The 20,337-nt window shown below is 30.3% G+C and overlaps 1 protein-coding gene across 1 annotated transcript in view; it reads right to left on the minus strand.

The window, feature by feature from the left end:
• LOC145311709 (uncharacterized) overlaps nucleotides 1–18,383 on the minus strand; it is a 49,427-nt gene extending 31,044 nt beyond the window's left edge. The window contains exons 1-8 of the mRNA XM_080150681.1: nucleotides 18,297–18,383; nucleotides 16,078–16,148; nucleotides 9,482–9,926; nucleotides 8,944–9,135; nucleotides 8,359–8,493; nucleotides 6,040–6,266; nucleotides 5,531–5,643; nucleotides 4,254–4,360 (exon numbers count right to left, since the gene is read on the minus strand). Of these exons, the coding sequence (XP_080006807.1) occupies nucleotides 4,254–4,360; nucleotides 5,531–5,643; nucleotides 6,040–6,266; nucleotides 8,359–8,493; nucleotides 8,944–9,135; nucleotides 9,482–9,926; nucleotides 16,078–16,141 (1,283 nt within the window). The 5' untranslated portion in view covers nucleotides 16,142–16,148; nucleotides 18,297–18,383. The remainder of the gene's footprint in view (nucleotides 1–4,253; nucleotides 4,361–5,530; nucleotides 5,644–6,039; nucleotides 6,267–8,358; nucleotides 8,494–8,943; nucleotides 9,136–9,481; nucleotides 9,927–16,077; nucleotides 16,149–18,296) is intronic.
• Between the last annotated feature and the right edge of the window lie 1,954 nt (nucleotides 18,384–20,337).

Below are 20,337 nucleotides of genomic sequence, written 5' to 3' on the forward strand. Positions count from 1 at the left end.
CTTGACCTCACTAAAAATGTCACGAATTGATTTTACATTCACATTTTCACATGAACTAAAACTTTGGCAGGCTTTTAGATTGTCATAAAACACTTTTAACTGTTCGTCAAACACTTCTAGCCTTTCACTGCCAATAGCGATAGCTCGCTCAATTTTCTGCTTTTTGGTTAGTGGCATATTGATTCACTAGGTACTTATTTCACAGAAAAATTGTCACAGTTTATTGCATCAATAATTCACTGGATGCTATTGATCTCTTGATGAATGCTAACGCCTATTCATCAGATACTTTGAAATTGTCTCAACCATGACACTTTGGTTGAGTATGACTTCCGAATTAGCGGGAAGTTCTCGAGATCTGTTGGCGAACATACAAACCCCCAATACCAGGAACCATCAAGTTTCAACAGCAGGTTTGAATATAGATTTATTGATGAAATTATTTCAAAGTCCTGAAATTACAAAATCAATTAGTTCATAATTCCAGTTATTTATAACCACGTAATCTTAATTGCTTTTTTTAAAAATCATTTTTCTCTACGGTTAAGAATCTTTGGAAACTTTGGCTTTAAAGGAAAATTATTTGGTTTAATAAATTATTGTTAAATGCAAAAATAAAGGCACATAAAAATACTAAAACATATATTAATCATTATTAAGTTTCATGTTTAGCTGGCTAAAGCCTTTTTAAAACTACATATAATCGTCCTATACACCATTCTTCTTAATAAAAATAACAAATTCTACCTGAAGTTCTTATGGTTTCAAATCCCTGGTATACTAGGGTCGTTCACACACTATGAGACCAATGATAGGCCCAATTTTGTTCTCCGAAATCTTCACACACTCATATCTCATTCAAAAGTAACGAACGTGCGCATCAAAATATACAAACAATCCATGCCGCGTCACATTATGAAAGGAAAGCCAAAAAAGACGACATTTGCGCTTAATTCTAGGATAATGATAAGGAATTAATTTCGAACTTGATAAACACAAAGCTTCCTCGAAAAGAGGTTAAGACAACAGGTATTAGGCTGTTTTATAAAACGGTAATTAAGGCAACCCCAATATAAATAGCACAGAGAAAATATTATTTACTTCCCCTCCCCAAACATAAAGTTAATAGTAGCTCCTGCAATATGGCGTTGTGAGTAAGATTCCAGTCAAATGAGCCTGTTAGGTAAAACTGTTTTAAAATATGCGTTTTATCATACTATGCGTTAAGAACAGTTAGACTTAATAATCGCATTTGATTGGAAGCTTGCTTACAATTTTAAGCAATATTGCAGAAGCTAATATTCCCTTTGAGGGGTTAACTATACAATCCTTCCGGTTCGATTAACCCTTAAACTCAGTTTTTTTTATTGGCATAAACATTTTGAAGACTATTCACTTTTTTGTATTTTCTTTTAATAATTACGCACTCTTTTCTATAAGAAATTTAAAATTTTAATTGTTTTCATAAAAAAGAAAACTCATCCTTTAAAATGAAAAATAAGTAATTTTCAATAGACTCAAATTTCTTGGACAGAAGAGAAAGTATAATTTGTCTTTAAAATAAATAATTTACTGGCAAAACTTTTGCTTAGTAAAACAAATTGTCTATATTTTTGCTAAGCTTTAAGGTGCATAGCATCTCTATAAATTTTATCATATGCACATAACAAATTTTTAAAAGTATTTTCCAATCAGTTTCTAATATAACATTATAGTTATTGACTATTTAAATTGATTCTCCCCACCCAAATCAGCCGAAGTTTATCAGATAAGTTGCCTCTAGTAATTCGTAAGCTTTTGGAATAAGGAAGACTTTCAAATTAATACAACCTTCATTATTTCCGCCCGGGGCTTTCAACTAAACCAATTTTTGGACAAAATAAACACTGCGGGATGGGTATTACCCTGCGGGGATCTTCTAACCTTTACAAAACTTAACCTAACCTAAAAATCTAAGATATATGATTTTTTTGTCAAAATGAGTTTCATTTACGAGATGAGATATTAACCTATGTTTTGGAAAATTTTGTGCTTATTATTTTTTTATAAAGGATAGAAACTGTGTTGAGGTACAACAATTATTTGATAAATGATTCTTTTTATAAGGATTTTTCTACCAGATTTTTATATTAATCACAATGTTATTACAGGCAAAGCAGGCCCCTGTTTGTTATGTGATAGCAATTCATTAGTATAACTTAGGAATCTTCGTTGGTTTGTTTGTTTTATTTCATTAAAACAATGTCTATACTTAGGTTTGTTTACAATACTTATATATGTTTCTTTCAATGTCATATAGTTTTATTATAATAATTCACTTGGGGTTTTAAAAGTTAAGTAAAATATTTTAAATAAAACGTTTCGGATCATTTGGCTTAGATTCTTTGGCTAGTTTTATAAGATATCTATAAAACGTTTCGAAGCCTCTGTAGTCTCAAATATTTTAGATTTCTGAGTTTTATATTGTTGCTTTTGTTCTTGTCACACTTCAGGGAGCTAAGATATCTTGTACTGTAAATAATACATGTTCTCGCATTCGTTTGCTGGATACCTATATCTTGATTGGATGCCTTGATTGTTTAAACTTTTCATCGCATAATTCAATCTAAAGAATTACCATCGTATCTTGATTGTCCATTGTCTTATCCCTAAATATCCTTGTGAAAGTGTCTGATTATGTGTGCTGTAAGCAATTTGGTGTCAAGCCTGATACCAGAGACTACTAGGCATAACAATTTATAATAGATTTTTGGCTTAGCAAGGACTGAGATTATACTGTAACTGATGAATATTTAATATCTCAAGAATTGCCATATGTATCTTGAAAGTACTCAACACTATCTCTTGGATTTGAAATTTCACTCTAAGATATAAGTATTTATGTCGATAAAATGATGTCAATTAAAAATCAGAAATAATTGTTACCTACGTAATTGCTTGTGTGTGTTTCTTTATGGGAATAATTATATTATGAGGAGAGTTTTACCCTCTCAAGAAAAAAGCTTAAAACCATCCCAAGACAAATAGACTTAAACGAAAATATTTTTTTTACAGTGTAATCTCCGAAAACTTTAGTTGATTGTATATGTTTCTCTGCACTAGATAAAGATACTCAAAATAATATTTAGAAATATTTTAGTTTTAATCTTAAATAAGATTTTATGTCGATTTATGGATACTGGAATAACATATTGGCATGGATTTGATAGCTAAACTAAATAATGCAAAATTTTGTCAAAGTTTGCTTGAGAATATTGCAAAAAATATTGTACATTAAATTTTTAATGTCTTAGTCTACAAACAGTCACAACTCATCATCAAGCAAATTGTTTTTTTTCCATTGGACATAGGACTGTAAATAACACTGGAACCCAAAGTTTTAAAACAACGTTATCATATTTGAAGGCTCAAAGAATTTAGAGACTTTTATTAAATTTTGATTAATTGGTTTATAACTATTTCAACAATTAATTTTAAACTACAGATGGGGTAATTTTGTTTGTGCATCCCATTGTCTTATCCCTTAAGATCCCTACATAACCTGGATGTAAAACTTTAATAATCAGGACCAATCAAGTTCCAAATAATAGAAAAGGATGTCTTTTTCATAATTTAGAATAGTTATCCCTACTCCAGAAAGTGCTTTACCAAGTATTATGTTTGCATAATGGCTCTACAACAGTTTACAATATTAACAGACAATGGAACTAAACTTTTATACTATATGTATATTGTCAATCATTTGATGAAATCTAAATATTTCCGTTTGTACGTCCGTAAGTTTATCCACAATAAAATTATAGTAATATAAAAGTAAATTTGCTAATTGAATATAAAATATATTTACTTCTAAGGCAATTCCAAACATTTCTAAGAATCTAATGAAGAAGTCTTTAGTGAATTATCATTTAATGAACAAAAGCCCTAATAGACAGTGTTAGAACTGTATGAATACTATAATATAATGTACAAAAATATAGTGCCACGTTTTGATATTCTTTGAATATTATTTTAATTTGTCTGCTTAACACATTTAAACAGACATACACGGCATACACAACATTTATTTTATTCAGATTTTATGTGTTATATATATTTATTTTTGTGGCAGGCATCTTTTGAAAGTTATGACTATTCTATGCAAGAGCTATCCGTAATGTAGAAAAGCTTTGCTTTTGTAAAATACTTCAACATAAAATATATGCGCGCCAATGCAATTGTACTTTGGGAATGAATATAAAAAGGTGACATACCTGTAATTAACCTTTCCTTTGGCAGCATGCCTTCTTGCTACTCCAGATAAGAGATTGATTCGAATACTTGAGTTGGAGGATGTAGACCGAACAACTTCTTTGTACCCCTAGAAAATTAAAAATTAACATTCCTTATAGTAAAGTTACAGGATGACTGTCTGTCTGTCTATTTGTACCGAAGGATCTCGCTAACCGCTTAACTGATATGGTTCTCCTTTACAGGGTAGCTTCTTGGGAAAGTTTATGATTATTTTGAGGGAGGTCACAACCCTTCTCCCAAGAGAAAAATTACCTCCAGGGGCGTCCAAGCTTTTATTTGGGGGGGGGGGGGGGTAAATAGCGCGCAAAGCGCGTTGCAATTTTTTTTTACACCCCAAAAATTTTTACCCCGGGGGTAAAATTTGCTTGGGAGGGGGGGGGGGGGGTAATTACCCCCCCTGAAATCTGTTGGCAGGGGTAAATTTTTTTTACCCCCCTAAATCTTTACCTAATTTTTTTTGTTAGGGATTTTTTATTTTGGGGAAGATATTTCTCCCAAAAAATTGTTTTGGGAGGGGGGGTAAATACTCCCCCCCCCATTAGACGTCTTTGATTACCTCCCTTCCAAAATTTTTTTTTTAAAATAAAATTAAAAAGGGGGGGGGGAATCAACCCCTTCAACACAAAAAAAATCCCACCCCCCCAAAATAAATTGTGGAATTAATTAAATATTTATTTTGTATGTGCCACAAGAAAATATGCATGCGGTGTTACAAAAATTAACAATACTTTATGGAATGAATGTTTGCTTGCAATTACTTTTTCAAAAATCTTCTGACAATATTAAAATCTGTAAAGCTTACTAATTTTTATTTTGGCTTATAAACTTCTACTAAGGATTTTGTTCCTTTAATGATTCTATTATATTATCTAATTAATTTAATTGTGCTTAGATAGCAAAATTTACAAAGGGAGGAAAGAACATTTTCTCTTTTCATCTTTTTTTTATAGATGGTTGCTGCTAAAAAATTTATTACACTTTCAGAAAAATCTAATAAATTTTTATTCTACTATTTTTATTTGTAAACAACAACAAAAAAGACAACGAGTCTAAGCTTCTATTGTTAACATTATGATTCCGACACCACTGTCTAAAGAAATGACTTGATTTGGCTAGATATTCGAACTCATAGACCTTTGACAACCAATGGACAAACATATTTAACATAATATCAAATAGTTTTAAGTCTGTATAGCAATGTTTATTTTTATCATGGTTGATCTAGTAAAAAAAATACCTTTTTAGAAGCAGTATATGTAACATGTGGCAAGCTTTGGTTTAAATTATCCTTGTCTTTCGACTTTGCTCGGTTTCTCCATTTAGAAACATAGGAAAAATCCATAGAAGAATCTAAAAATATATCATTAGGTTAGAATAAAAACAATGCTAGGTTTTGCTGCTTTTTCTTGCTTTTGTTTTGTATGTTTAAATCTTTAACTAGCGTAGCTACTCTATAACTATGAAACATCTAACTACTTTTAATTGTTCTTTTTTTTATTATTAAGTCGATTTAGAGTCCTTGACTCTATTCCTTTACTCCCGTCCACTTCCCTTTAACATATAAGCATTTATAAAAAGGAAAAAACTTAAATACACTAATGAGTAAAACTAAGAGTCAATATTAGTGTATTTTGACTTATAATGCTAATGAATTTTCAAAATGACAAAACTTTTGATTTTCTAAATTTAAAAACTTGTTATTGCTGCAATGGTAATTGTATAAATGTAAATTTAAATTCACCTAACCTGGTAAATATTTATTATTATTATTGTTATTATTTCTGTGTTCTCTGTTATTCTGTCTCGTAGGATGAACATAGGAATATTTATTAATCATGTCCAGAACACTCATGTACTTGTTTGGCAGCCAGGAAGGATTCAAGGAGTGGCTGCTGCTGGTGCCTCTGCTGCGAGACTGCTGCTGCTGGCTGCTGTAACCTGATTCCATTGGTTCTGCTGATAAAAGTTTCCGTCTGAAATTCAAGAAAGTTTATTCATTCCACATAAATAGACATAGAGGGCTAAGAAAATTACCTACAAATAATTATTAAGCAATTTTTAAAGTTTAAAGCAAACTTTGTCTTTGGGAAAAAATCTTTACTTAAGTTGTAGCGTGGTTTTAGGCTATTGGAAGTCCCCCCCTTCATCCAAAAGTTATTTATATATTTATAAGTGATATATTATGATACAAAATATGGGTATAGTCCCTTTCATGGCAACGTCCCTTAAGGAGCGTTTCTTCGTGTTTTCACAGATGCTTTTCTCTTATTTCTAGCCTCTGCGGGGGGCTCTTACCCTGCGGGGCCAATTGCCTAACCCTGCGAGGCAATTATCTAACTCTAACTCTAATATAACCAAACCTATCCTAAAATAACCTATCAAAAGCCATTTTGAAAATACGACAAATCGCCCCTTAAGGGGCGTTGTCACGAAAGGGACTATACCCCAAAATATCTGTAAATCAAATAACAATGGTTGGGTATCTTAAAAAGCAAATCATAAAAGACATTTTGTATTTTGTAAAAATTGTATAATAGTTATTTATTGCATCTTATTTTAGACAGCTTTCCGTGGATAGGATATTGCTGAATTATAAGATTAATTCCAGTTTTGTAGGCCCCCGAACATTAGTTCCAGTACTTTAATCTAATAGCTCTTGTAAACGGAATTTATTGCTAAATATGTGTTTGTCCTACATATTTTACGTTCAAACATTTTAGCCAATATGCTAGTATTTCATAATTTAAAAAAAAATATTTCTACATCTATTTATTTTGAGACACTGACCAACGAATTTTGAAAATAACCCTTATTCATATCATATTTTAATTTGCTCTAAATAAAAAATTTCTTGAATGATATGAACACAGAAAATTTTGGCAAATATACTTCCATTTAGTCAAGATTAAAATAATATTTCAACAAAATACTTCATTTTAATATTTCAACTCAACTTTGAACAAACTTGTCATGAGTTTTCATATTTCTAAAATTTTTCCAACTTTAAAATAAGTGTCTGGAAGGGGGGGGGGTGTAGTTGGTGTCACCACCCCCTTAATATTGAAATTATGAAGGCCTGCTTTACCATTTCATGTTTTACGACCACCTGGTAAAACCCTCTAAACTCCACTTAACTTTAACGACTTTCATTAAATTTTTATCTATTTTGTGCTTAAACCATTGCTGTCCTGTTTTATAATCTAATTTTCAGAGAACAGCTTTTGTCATTATAAAAGATAATTGAAAGATTTTTAAAGGATTTAAACTACCTAACGTTCAATTATATAACTTTTATAATTTATTGTGTATTCTTCACTTTAAATTTCACCTAGTACTATATCTTTTTCTTTTAAATAAATTCTTGAAGAAAATTTAAAATTGATAGCAGGACAGACAAGGATTAACAAAAAATAAAGTTTAGTTGACAAGACAAAATTAGTAATTCCTTATTGTTGCATTATAAAGTCAAAGTTGAATTTAAGTCATTTTTGCTACTCCGATTATAATTCAGTAAGTTAGTGACAAAGAATAAATCAAGCTCTAAATTAATATCATATTCCTGGTGAAGGAAAAATCTAATCACGTTTTGGTGCGAAAGGGAGTATTTTTACATACAATAAGTCAATAAATATATGAATCACTTAGGGATAAGCTTTGAAAGAACAGTTATATTAAACATGGTATTGAATCATATGTGACCGAGCACCATAGTTATCTTAGTTAACGTATTATTTTGTTTGATTGGACAAACCATCTAGGATAATAAATCTATTGTAAGACGAAAAAGATATGTAGTAAAGGAGAATAATAGATATGATAACCCGGGATGTAAAGGGACAAGACAATGGCAGATGTAAATCACCAATGATGACACACAAAATTACCCAGTCTGTAGATTAATATTAGCGGTTGTAACGTTTGAACATTCAACTTACTAAACCAATCAATCAAAATTCATTAAAAGTCCCCATAGTTGTTAAGAAAATTAAGAAAATTTATGTAAAACTTTGGGGACTAGTTTAATAAGTCCCATTATCCAATCTCTCTCTGTATGATAAGACATACCTTGTAATAGGAGATGAAGTTGAATGTATATCTGTTTGGGAATATTCACTCTCTGATTGTTGATAATTAATAGAAGATTGTTGTTGGTTGTCTGGTGGGAAGAGATACTCATAATCACTGCTTTTATCCCTCATTCCTTCACATATACACGGATTAATTTTATCAAAAAAAGAAATTTAATTGTTCTCTGTCATTTATTAGTCAATATTCTATATAATTTTACGTGGTTTTTAGTCGGGAATACTCTTTTTACGCACTCGAATTTAAACAACATAGATTACTTATTAACTTACTAACTTTTGACTTTTTAATTCCTAGTTGGTAGTTAAAAATAACTTTCTTCAAATCAATTGTGCTCATATCATGTTTCTTTTTGAGTTGATTCAGTTATTTTTTCTCCATTAAGGTGTGGTAACCAAAGAACATATTGAGTTGTTAGATAATCTTAAAATCTTTGAATGGTTTTAGGCCCCCTAAATTTAAATTTAGGTTTTGGGATGGGTTTAGGCTTTTTTTCTTTTTCATCCAAAACGCTTGATGATTAACCCTTCTTCAAAATATATAAAAGAAACATTAATCCATGTCCCTGGTTGTGAGCTCATTTGATTATGAATAATATGTTCCATTATACCCCTCCCTGGTGGTTGGGCTGGGGGTACAGGCTCCCTCCCTGGTGGGGGGACAGGGAGAGCAGGATTATCAGTCAAGTGAGAGATGGGTGGTGTATTACTTTCTGACTGATTATATTGTATCCAGTCGCGTACTGAAATTGCCCTGCTAATCAGGAATTAGAGGATAAGAAAATGTACAAAACATATTATTTTTATCAACAAAATATATGTTGGTCAATGATGTTTATTTTGACTGGCGAAAAAGTTTCTATGCAAAACTATTTTAAGAACATTTACAAAGACAAAAATGATGTAATTCATAAAAAGTAGCGCTTTTATATAAAGTAGGCGGTGCATAGGAAAAAAACTACCTACTTATTTTCAATCTTTTTTATAAGGGGTTGCCGGGTTATCAATGAACAATAGCCACTTTGTATTAAATGTGCATACAAATTTTGTTGAAAAATCTTCCTATTTTGATTGTTTTTTTTGTATCATTTGCATATCCTTGCCTGTTTACGCTAAACTGCGGATCCATTATCACCCTGTTATTATCATTATTAATACTTTGGTTAAATAAAAAAATATCTCTGAATGAATCTGTTTTGTTTACTTGATGTCCTTGCTGAAAGTACAAGTCTTTGTTATTATTTGAAAGCCATAAATTATCACTACTAATATTTCCATTGACATATGAAAGCCTCGTGTTCATAAGATCACTGTGCTTAATTTCACTGAAAAATCCGCGAAAATTCAACACATTATTTCCATTGATTTGTTGCTGTTGGTTGTGGGTTGTAGTTTGTGGGGTTCGAGCCTGCGGACTAGTTGTCTGCTGGGCCTTAAGGCTGACCGGGTCGGTGTGACCGGTGACCGATGCTGATGCATGACTGACATTGTGCTTTGTGGAGGTTAAATATGATGGGTGGCTGGTTGTCACTGTATCAGATGATTTATCTAAAATTAAAAAAGATTCAGAAGAGGTTGGGATAGAAAAAAATAAACTATTTTTTGAAATTTGGCCAAGTTAAGCTAAATCTAAAATAGACATAAAAACATAAAACTACCAATTTGGGAGATAGACATACAATTACTACAAAAAAGGACTAGAACTTTAAAATTTGGCAAGAAAAATTCAACGAAAATTTCAAAGGTTCTTGGGGCTACAAAAAAGAAAGCGACAATTTATAAAAATTGCTGTAAGAAAAATTTATCAATTTTTTCTCTTCCTATTAGTTCCCTTGGTACCTATTCTTAACAATACTCCTGACAAATGTTTTAAATATTATTTTTTTATAGAAGGGGGGGGGGGGAGATTTTAATTGTGTAAATATTATATTGAAAATATAATATAAGTATATAAAGAAAAGATTTCAATCATGTTATATAAGAAAATTGAAAAATAATTGTATAACTGCTGCCAAACTTGTATAAATTAAAAATACACAAACAGTACACAAAAAGTTAAGTAATTTTCTAAAATTTGAATTTGTGGCTGTTATAGCCTCCCTCCCAAATTGTCTGAACCAAACCAATTTTTTTCCTATAGTTCTATTTACAAATCAGGTAAATTTTTTCCATTTTATACACCAAAATTTTGGTTTTACACCTTACAACCTCTAAACCCCCCCTCAAAAAAAAAAAAATTTAGAAATACCCAAAATTGTTATGTTTTACCCTCCAAAAAACATAGACGCCCTTATACAAACATAACAGTCAGCTGCAATAAACCTCAATAAGAATAAAAGACAAATTGGAAATACATATTAGTTATTATATCAAATGCTTTGCTAAATTCAAACTGTCGAAAATTAACTAGCTATATAAAATACATTCAATGTTGTAAGTTTATAAAACTTTGTTATATTTCATAACTTTAAACGAAATATAAAATAAGATATTTTTAAAACCGAAGCTTTTCTATATGTAGGGTCTATACGTCCGTCTTTTAGTAAGGGATAGCTCTTTTCGTTAATTAAGGCATGTTAGAATTGTCCTATCAATTTCAAAATGGTTGTTTCTATAATATTTAGGTACCTTAATAGAAAGCGCAGCTAATATGAAAATTTTTTACTTTTTCGACAACAATTTATATGTAATATAAATGAAATATTCATCTGATTTTTGAAATACTGATTTGATTCCTAGTACAACAAAGTACAATATTATATGCGAAGCATATCTGTACTCATGTTGTGCTTATTTAGTTCTGACTCAGCTTTTGTGGATGTTGTCTTAATTGTTTTTATGCAATATCATGGGCATATTCGTACCAAATCTTAGTCATGTTACAATCATCCTTTAAAATGTATTGACAGCTCAAACAAGTTATATATTATATTTCATGCTTATTGTATAATAATATTTTTTTATATGTATACAAAACTAATCTTACAAAAGAAACCTTTAGGGTATGCAATGTAATCAACTTTTTTGCTTACAATGTTAATCCTAGTACATATATAAGTATAAGAAAATGCAATAATCATTAGGATAGCGTTATATTTGGGTTGGGCAGCTATTCTATAAAGAACTCTTGTCAGTCCGTTTGTTTTTACTTTAAGCAACATATGCCATTGTAAGTATACCTAAAGGTATAAATCTAAATCATTAAGTAAAAACTTAGGACCTACTTAAGTAATAGTTGGCCTAAACAAGGATTACAACATCCATGAAGGCAAGGTTTGTTAAAACAGACTGTAAAAATGTAGAGTAAGAATACCGTTAATATTCAACATTATTTTTAAGTCTCAACGAAACTTCTGTATAAATCTGAATACATGATGCTTAAAATGAAGATACTTAAAATTTCATACTTGATTATAGAGATGCCTCGCTTATAATATTTAAAGTTTTAATACAGAAGGTCAATTCTATCATGGTTAGATTAACGTTAAACGCTATCCGTTACGAATGGACATAGGTACAGGTGGACCTTAAATTTAGAAAAGCTATGCTTTTAAAAATCAAATGTTTTATTTAATTTTTTAGACACACTTAAATTTCTTTAGTTATATATAAGCTATTGCAGAAATTGCGTACAAGTTTCTCTAGTACTAAATTTATTTGCTGAAAGAAATATTTGAGACTCAGACTTTGTCTCTTTCTGTATGTGGGGGAGTGTTTTAGTAATTAGATTTAGAAATTAATTATCCACTCATACTAGCCTCTCACTTTTCACTAGATTCTATAGACTCGTTTTCTTCAGGCAATATTATTTCTTTATTTTTAAATTAATTTAGTAGAAAAATACTGACATACCATTTAAAGAACAAGGATGACAACATCCACAAAAGCGAAGCTCTGAAACGGTAGGATAAACGGACATTAACACTTGTATAATGTCAGAACTGAATAATCAGAATGTAAATGTATATCAAAGCAAAATTGTAAGTAAATTTGTTGAAAATCTGCTTGATACAGAATAATATTTAAGGACATACTTACATTTTTAGGACTTGATTATAGAGTTGCTTCGCTTATAATATTGTACTTTGTTGTCCCAGGAATCAGTATACCAAAAATCAGACCAATCGGATAATTAGGACGCATACAAATTTGTTGTTAAAAATGTAAAAAAAGCAACATGTTTAAAATGGACGTACGGACATTCTGGTAATAATTATAGAGTTGCTACGCTTTCTAACTCGTACCTAACTTCTACAGGAATCACCATGCAAAGTTTGAAATTGATAGGACAATTCTAACATGCCTAAATTAACGAAAAAAGCTATCCGTTACGGACGGACTTACAGACCGACCCTAATTATAGAAAAGCTTCGCTTTTAAAAAGATATACTGCAAAACCACAATAGACTTTTTTGCTTTTGTCTTGATGGTTTTAAGCCATTTCCATTTATGTCAACAATTTGCAAAAAGTTACCCATGAAAAGAAAGAAAACAGTGAAAAGCATTTTTGAATGGTCAAACCAAATAAGGAAAATATCAAGCTATGAAATGTAATTTTTAAAAGAAAAACTTTAAAAGATTTGACAGTGGCAAAATTGTGAAATTATAAAATCAGGGATAGAAAGAATGTTCATCAAATATTTCTGTCGTCAATATTTTTGATTAATGTATTTTAGAAAGTTTATTTATATTTATTATAAACAATAAATCCCCTATTTTAACTGCTAGAGGTGTTTTTAATGTACCTACTGCTCCTTTGTCCATGACACAGTTGGAATGTCTGGTCAAAACTCAAACAATCAGAGCGTTGGTTGTCTTTTGGGAGTGTACTCATTTGGAAAAAATACACCCGTGGGTGTAATCTAAATGTAGCGGTATTGAACGCGCTTATTTTTTTGAGAAGGGGAGATATATACCTACATTTCAAATATATAAAAAACCCAAGGGCTTTGAACCATGTCACATAAAAAACTTCTCAGGTTGAATTCATAGGTTATTTGATTACTTCACCTGCATTCCTTCAACGTAAAAATTAAACTTTTAGTTATTAGAACAAGGGTTTGATTTTTAAATCCCTTAATTTCCCGTTTGCTAGAAAAAAAGACAGCTTAAACGAGAATTTTAAAATGACGATTTAAATATGTGCTGCGCAGTGCAAATATTTTTTTAAATTTACATCCAACATAAATGTATATTTTGGTTTAATTGTACTTTTAAATGTTATTTTTATTTTCAGATATCCTATTCCTCTGAACCCTGACAAAGAATGCAAATATTTGCAATTTCTAGTCAATAAATTTGCAATGTTGCGAAGTTTTGCATATGTTCATTGTTTAGAGGGACAGACATAAGAATAATGATAATCAGAAATATTTGGGTTTAAATTATGTTATTCATTTTTGACTATTACTATGAACTAAAAGAAGAAGTTTCTTTTTTCTAATTTTTAAGCCAACTAATACGTGTTTCTAAAACTTTGAGCATCAGAATAGTCTACAAACCAATCAATAATCAATATTATTCAAAGAATATAATTTTTCTAAAATGCAAATTTTTGTTAAGAAATATTTTTCTTAATATTTGTCAATGATTGTGGAATGAACATTAAAGAGTATGGTGTTTTCCTAATGTTTAGAAATGCATACAAACATTTAAACTTAAACTTATTCACATATATGTATGTGGCCCAATTTATACAAAAGAAATGTATTAGTCCTGGGAAGGTTTATAATTCATACTACTTTATTAAGAAATAAGCTTAAATATAAATTAAAGCATTTATTATATTTCCCCTCTTATTCGTTAGGAAGAAACTAATATATTTTTTTTTTAGTAGCGAAGCTACTCTATAATTCACTTTGTCCGTCCGTCAGTCAGTCAGTCAGTCCGTAACGCTATGGGGGAAATGGGATTTACTCAGCTCCTATAAAAGATGGAATGCTGTAATTTTTTGACAACATTCCCATTATTAAGGAGCACAATTGACTATAAAACATCATTTGCGGTCGGAATGATTTTTAGCAGGTTTTAGGCTATTTTTATATTTTTCACTTTTTTCTCCATATCTTCAGTGTTTATGGTCCGATTTTCAAAATTTTTTCAGTTATAGATATCAAAATTAAATTTCCCGTCTTTTAAAGATGACAACCATGACGGCCAGACTGCCTTTTTAGCAGGTTTTAGGCTATTTTTATATTTTTCACATTTTTCTCCATATCTTCAGTGTATGGTCCGATTTTCAAAATTTTTTCAGTTATAGATATCAAAATTAAATTTCCCGTCTTTTAAAGATGACAACCATGACGGCCAGACTGCCTTTTCAGCAGGTTTTAGGCAGTTTTTTTATATTTGTAACATTTTTCTCCATATCTTCAGTGTTTATAGTCCGATTTTCAAAATTTTTTCAGTTGTAGATATCAAAATTAAATTTCCCGTCTTTAAAGGAAATAACCATGAAGGCCAGACTGCCTTTTTGGCAGGTTTTAGGCTATTTATAAATATATTTAACACTTTTTTCCATATCTTCAGTGTATATGGTCCGATTTTCCAAATTTTTAAAGTTTTTAAAAATTTAAAAATTAATTTTTTTGTCGTTTTAAGAAAACAACCATGGCGGCCAGACTGCCTTTTATCAGGTTTTTGGCTATTTTTATATGTTTTACATATTTCCCAATATCTTTGTTTATTTTGATCCAATTTTCAAACTTTTATGGGATATCAGTATCAAAATTATTTTTCCCATTGTTATGAGCATCTTTAATATAATTTACTTTGACCATTGTCATCATACAAAATAAAACAAGGTTTCATATTTATTTTATCCAAAAAATCTATTCTTGATTTTAGTAAAAACCTTTTAAATCTACCTGTACGTATTCCCATCTACGATTTTTTGTGCTTCGCTACTTATGGATGTTGTCATCCTTGTTGTAATAATAAGCAATTAATTTTATTTGCTTAGTTGGTTTTGTCATGATTAATACACGATATAGCACTTATTATTTGACCTAAATGCTTCAATGCAATACAAGAAAGTTTATGAAGTAGTATTTTTTTTGGTCTTTTGCTTAATACTTTAATAACTACTAAAGACTATTTTCTGCGCTATTCTTACCCCTTTACAGACAAAAAACCCCTAGATTATAGGGGTTAAGCCGCTAGTGTTATATATATTAAAATTAATCATGTTTAAAATAGACGCACGGACATTTTAGTAACGATTATAGAATTCCTACGCTTCCTAGATCGTACCTAACGATTAAATGAGCTATCATCAAAAGTTTGAAATAAATAGCACAAATCTTACATGTCTAAATTAATGAAAAGAGCTAACCATACGGACGGAAGAACACACTAGAAAAGCTTCACTTTAAATATTCATAGAAAAGATTTGCTTATAAGACAAAATCCATTAAAGTTTAACATATAAGACACAGGAACAATAAATAATATACTTCATTAAAACCTACGGACAAACTCTAATGGCAGAAAAGCTTTTTAAAGATTTTCTGTAATATAACAATAAATATTGAAAATTTAAATGAGCAATCAATTAATTTAGTTGTACTAAGGGATTCAATCATATTTGACAACTTACTGTTAACTGAATAAAAACAAACAAAAACAACACTTTAGACTAAAATTGAACGGATTATTGTGCCTGATAGGCCCTCTAGGGTAATGTATCTATTAATCTTACCTTGTTTTCCAGGAGCTGCATGTAGGAATACCATAACAAAATAGATCACAACTTTCCCCATCATATCGGTCCTAAACATAAATAATAAATTCAACAAATATATCCTTAAAAAGTAAGGTTTGATAATATTTGACTTTTTAACGGATTATATTCCTTACATATTTTTTAAACAATACGTTTTGTCAAGATAGAAGGGAAGTATTTTTTTGTTATCATAATAAAAATAATATGCTATGAAATAACTTGTTGAATAAGTTAAGAATTCAGTGACAGAGAAAAATGTCATATTGACTTAAAAGAAGAATAGATAGATCACACGACATCATCATTTAATCTAAATATTTTAAATAATCCTTAAAAAAATAAATTTAAAATTAATTTTAGTCGAGTAAAATTAAACTAAGAATTTCGTTTTAGGGCCTAAATCGTTCCGAGCCAAAAACGAACCATCTATGAAAATCAAAGAATGTTGTTGCTGCACTTTAATATGATAGCATGTCTTTCTTAGGCTTCACTTTTTCCCTAGGAATAAGAATAGACGAACAGTTCCATGTTGAAAAACAGCATTTATAAGGTAGTTATAGATAGTTTAATTTCATAGTATAAAGCTTAGCTTGGGGAAATTCCATTAGCCAAAAATTTCGTCGCCGGTATTATTGGATTGCATTATATTTTTCAATCTACTAGAAATTCCTTAATTATAAGTTACACGGACTATTGCGTCTGACTGACCATTTAGGGTAATACAACTGTTGTTCTTATGAAGTATGTTCTGATATGGAAATCATAATCTTTCCTAAAATCATACTTTGTATTATCCAGATATAATTAAGGCGTGGTGTGGGATCCATTTAGTTTGCTTCAGTTTCCTAAATGCATTTTGTCAGCTAGGGAATGGAGTTCCAAAAATAACTAAAGTTTTATTGGGCAGGGGTACATCAATGACTTATAATATATAAAACACAAAAAAGAGAATTAAAAAAAAAGAAAAATACGGGCTGGTTGAGTATTTTCCAAGAAGTTTAAGTAAGTATAGCTTAATTCAATACAAATTTGTCTTCTAAATATATATATTTTTTCAGACTATTCTCTATCCCTGATTTTGCTCTTCATTTTCCTGTTTGCTTTATTACCCTATCCATCTTCCTTTAACCAAAACTATCTATCTATCCATCCATAATATATCTATCTACTAGCGGCTACGCCCCTAGAGGCCTCTAGTGGCACTTTAAATGTTTTTGTTTGTTAAAGTTAATTTTTATGACGATACCTCTTTATTTGACGTTGAAGTCTCCTCTAAATTTTTTAAAATTTCGATTTTTTTGTCATTTCTCTTGGGAGGGTGGTGGTACCCTCCCCCAAAATAGTTATAAACCTTCCCGGGACTTATGAGAAGCTACCCTGTTAAGGAGAACCCGATCGGTTCAGCGGTTAGCGAGATCCTTCGGTACACACAGACACACAGACAGACACACAGACATCCTGTTACTTTAGTATAAGGATATGACAAATTTATAACCATAAAATGAAAATTTTTAGCTAATTTGAAAATTGGAATGACGTCAATCTCAGTATTATTTTTTCATAAGGAATGTAAAAATACATAAAAACGAGGCTAATTAATCTTTAAAAAGAACAGTTAGACCTAGTTTTTTTTTTTAATTTCTAAATAATAACCTCGTTGATTTAGTTGTTTTATAGTATACTAGCGGCTACGCCCCTAGAGGCCTCTAGTGGCACTTTAAATGTTGTTGTTTGTTAAAGTTAATTTTTATGTACGATACCACCTTATTTGACGTTGAAGTCTCCCCTAAATTTAAAATTTTTTAGATTTTTTTTGTCATTTCTCTTGGGAGGGTGGTGGTACCCTCCCCCAAAATAGTTATAAACCTTCCCGGGACTTATGAGAAGCTACCCTGTTAAGGAGAACCCGATCGGTTCAGCGGTTAGCGAGATCCTTCGGTACACACAGACAAACATCCTGTTACTTTAGTATAAGGATACAACTATATTATTCTAGTTATTCAAAATGTGAATTTCAAAGGCAATGAAAATAACAACCCTTAGAGAGTTTTGAAATTTTAGGCTTACAAAAATATAATAAAATGTTACGTAAATATTTTTGTGTTAAGAAAGAATAGAATGTTTAAAAATATCAGTATTGTTTTCAAACATATTTTTATCCATAATAAATCTTACCTAAAAATGAAATAGCTTACCTGTTCCTTGCAATTATATTCCCACATTTCAGATGGTTTAGAAAATTTACGGCCAGCCCTACTACCAAAGCTAATCACATTTTCACTGAAATTAAGATAAACATGGTCCAGTTGTACCATTTGATTGCACGACATTTGTACTGTTTGATTCTAAGTATTTCATAACACTTAAGACCAGACTTATGTAGCAGTTCCCGAGATACTAAAATCCTAAACATTGCAGACAACTATATTGTCTAATAGTTCTAACTGTTCTGGTTAATGCGTTGCGCTTGTTTTGGGCTAAGGTACTTCCACTAGGGTTGGGCCGGATATCCGGTGTGGCTCTATAATTTTTTATACTTTACACCAAAAATCTCTGCTTTTTAAAATCTTAAATGGCTATAATTTTCTTATTATTGAAGCTAGAAGAACATTTTTTCTGAATAAGTTTAACTTTATGTAAATTTATATAAGATTTCTGAAGAAATTTTTTTTTACTACTTTAATATCTGGTAATTTGGCCGGTTATCCGGCCGGATATCCGGTAATTTGGCCGGATAACCGGATATCCGGCCGGTTACCGGATATCCGGCATTTGAAATCAGCCGGATATCCGGTATCCGGTATCCGGCCAAAAAAGTATCCGGCCCAATCCTAATTTCCACTACTATTCTCTTACCATTAATATAGCAGGTGTAGATTTGACTTTTAACATCTTTAGTAATGACGCGGTTTGGGCCGAGATTAGATCTAATAACCTCCCCAAAGACGAGTGAATGCGATACAATATTTAATCTTTTATAATTTTCTAAAAATATAAAAAGAATTTATAATTTAAACAGCTCTATAATAAGCATAAATGTTTAATAATTAAGACTTTTGTGTAAAAGCATAATACTAAAGTCTTAAGTTCAACTTGTTAACATATGAATAACAGTATATTGAGAAATAAATATTCTGTTGTCATCAATGAATATTAGTCTATAGAAACCGACTCATATGATGTTGTCAAAAGTTTTGGCTGAACAAACCTAAAGTCTCCCTAATTAAATTTACCCTCTTCACAAAAGTTTGGTTCATTTCAGGCTTACATTTTATACATATTCTTATATTCATAAATTCATACCATACAATTCTTTCAAATAGGCAGGAAGTCTGTCTGTGTGTCTATTTATACATAAAATCTGCATGACTTACACAACACTACTTTACAGTGAAACCTTTTATTTCATGGAAAGTTTTTTTATATAAATTTTGGAGTAGGGAATTAACACCATCCTAAGAAAAATTGACCCTTGGTGCAAAGCTTTAGCCTTTTTTTACTAGGAGTATATTTTTACTAAAATTTGTGTTTTGCCTTCTGAATACTTTGATTATGAAAATGCATAAAAATGATCTGAAAATAGACATGGACTAAAACGTTTCTATCTTGAAAAATAATTGTTAAAATTAAATTATAGATTTAGGAATGCTTGCATCCAGAAAGGCGAAGATCAGCAAATAGTGGGACAAACCGCATTCTGAACTACTGCTCTTCTATTTTTTTTTATTGAAAAATGATTCATAATAAACGTACTGACATGACATACTTGTAGGAATGCTATAATTTGAATAAATATTTACTTTTTATATTTATAACTGAATTTTCATTATTTAAAGCTACTGAATTATTATTAAAGAGAAATACGTTTTAATTTATTGAAACAAGTTTTGATTTTTAAAAAGACATTATCATTTGATCTACAAACATATCTCTAGCTAATGCTCTAAAATTATTTGATATCTATGATTAGATTAAATGCCTAAGAAAATTGACAACAAAAAACTAAGATTCTTTAGACAGTTTTATGAATGTGCCTGTATTTACAATTTAAAATTTGATATTCTAAGATGACAATCTAAAAGTGATTTTCAAATCTTTTGATGTCATTTGAAATTGATGAAGATTGGCTATTGAAAAAAATCCATTATAGATATAAATTGTATTATCATTTAAATGGCAACAAGGACGTCCAGGCTCTTAATTTTGTTTAGAAGGTGAAGGGGGGGGGGGGAGAAG

Source organism: Acartia tonsa, chromosome 2 (genome assembly GCF_053477335.1).
Source record: "Acartia tonsa isolate MP-2025a chromosome 2, ASM5347733v1, whole genome shotgun sequence".
NCBI classification, from domain to species: domain Eukaryota; kingdom Metazoa; phylum Arthropoda; class Copepoda; order Calanoida; family Acartiidae; genus Acartia; species Acartia tonsa.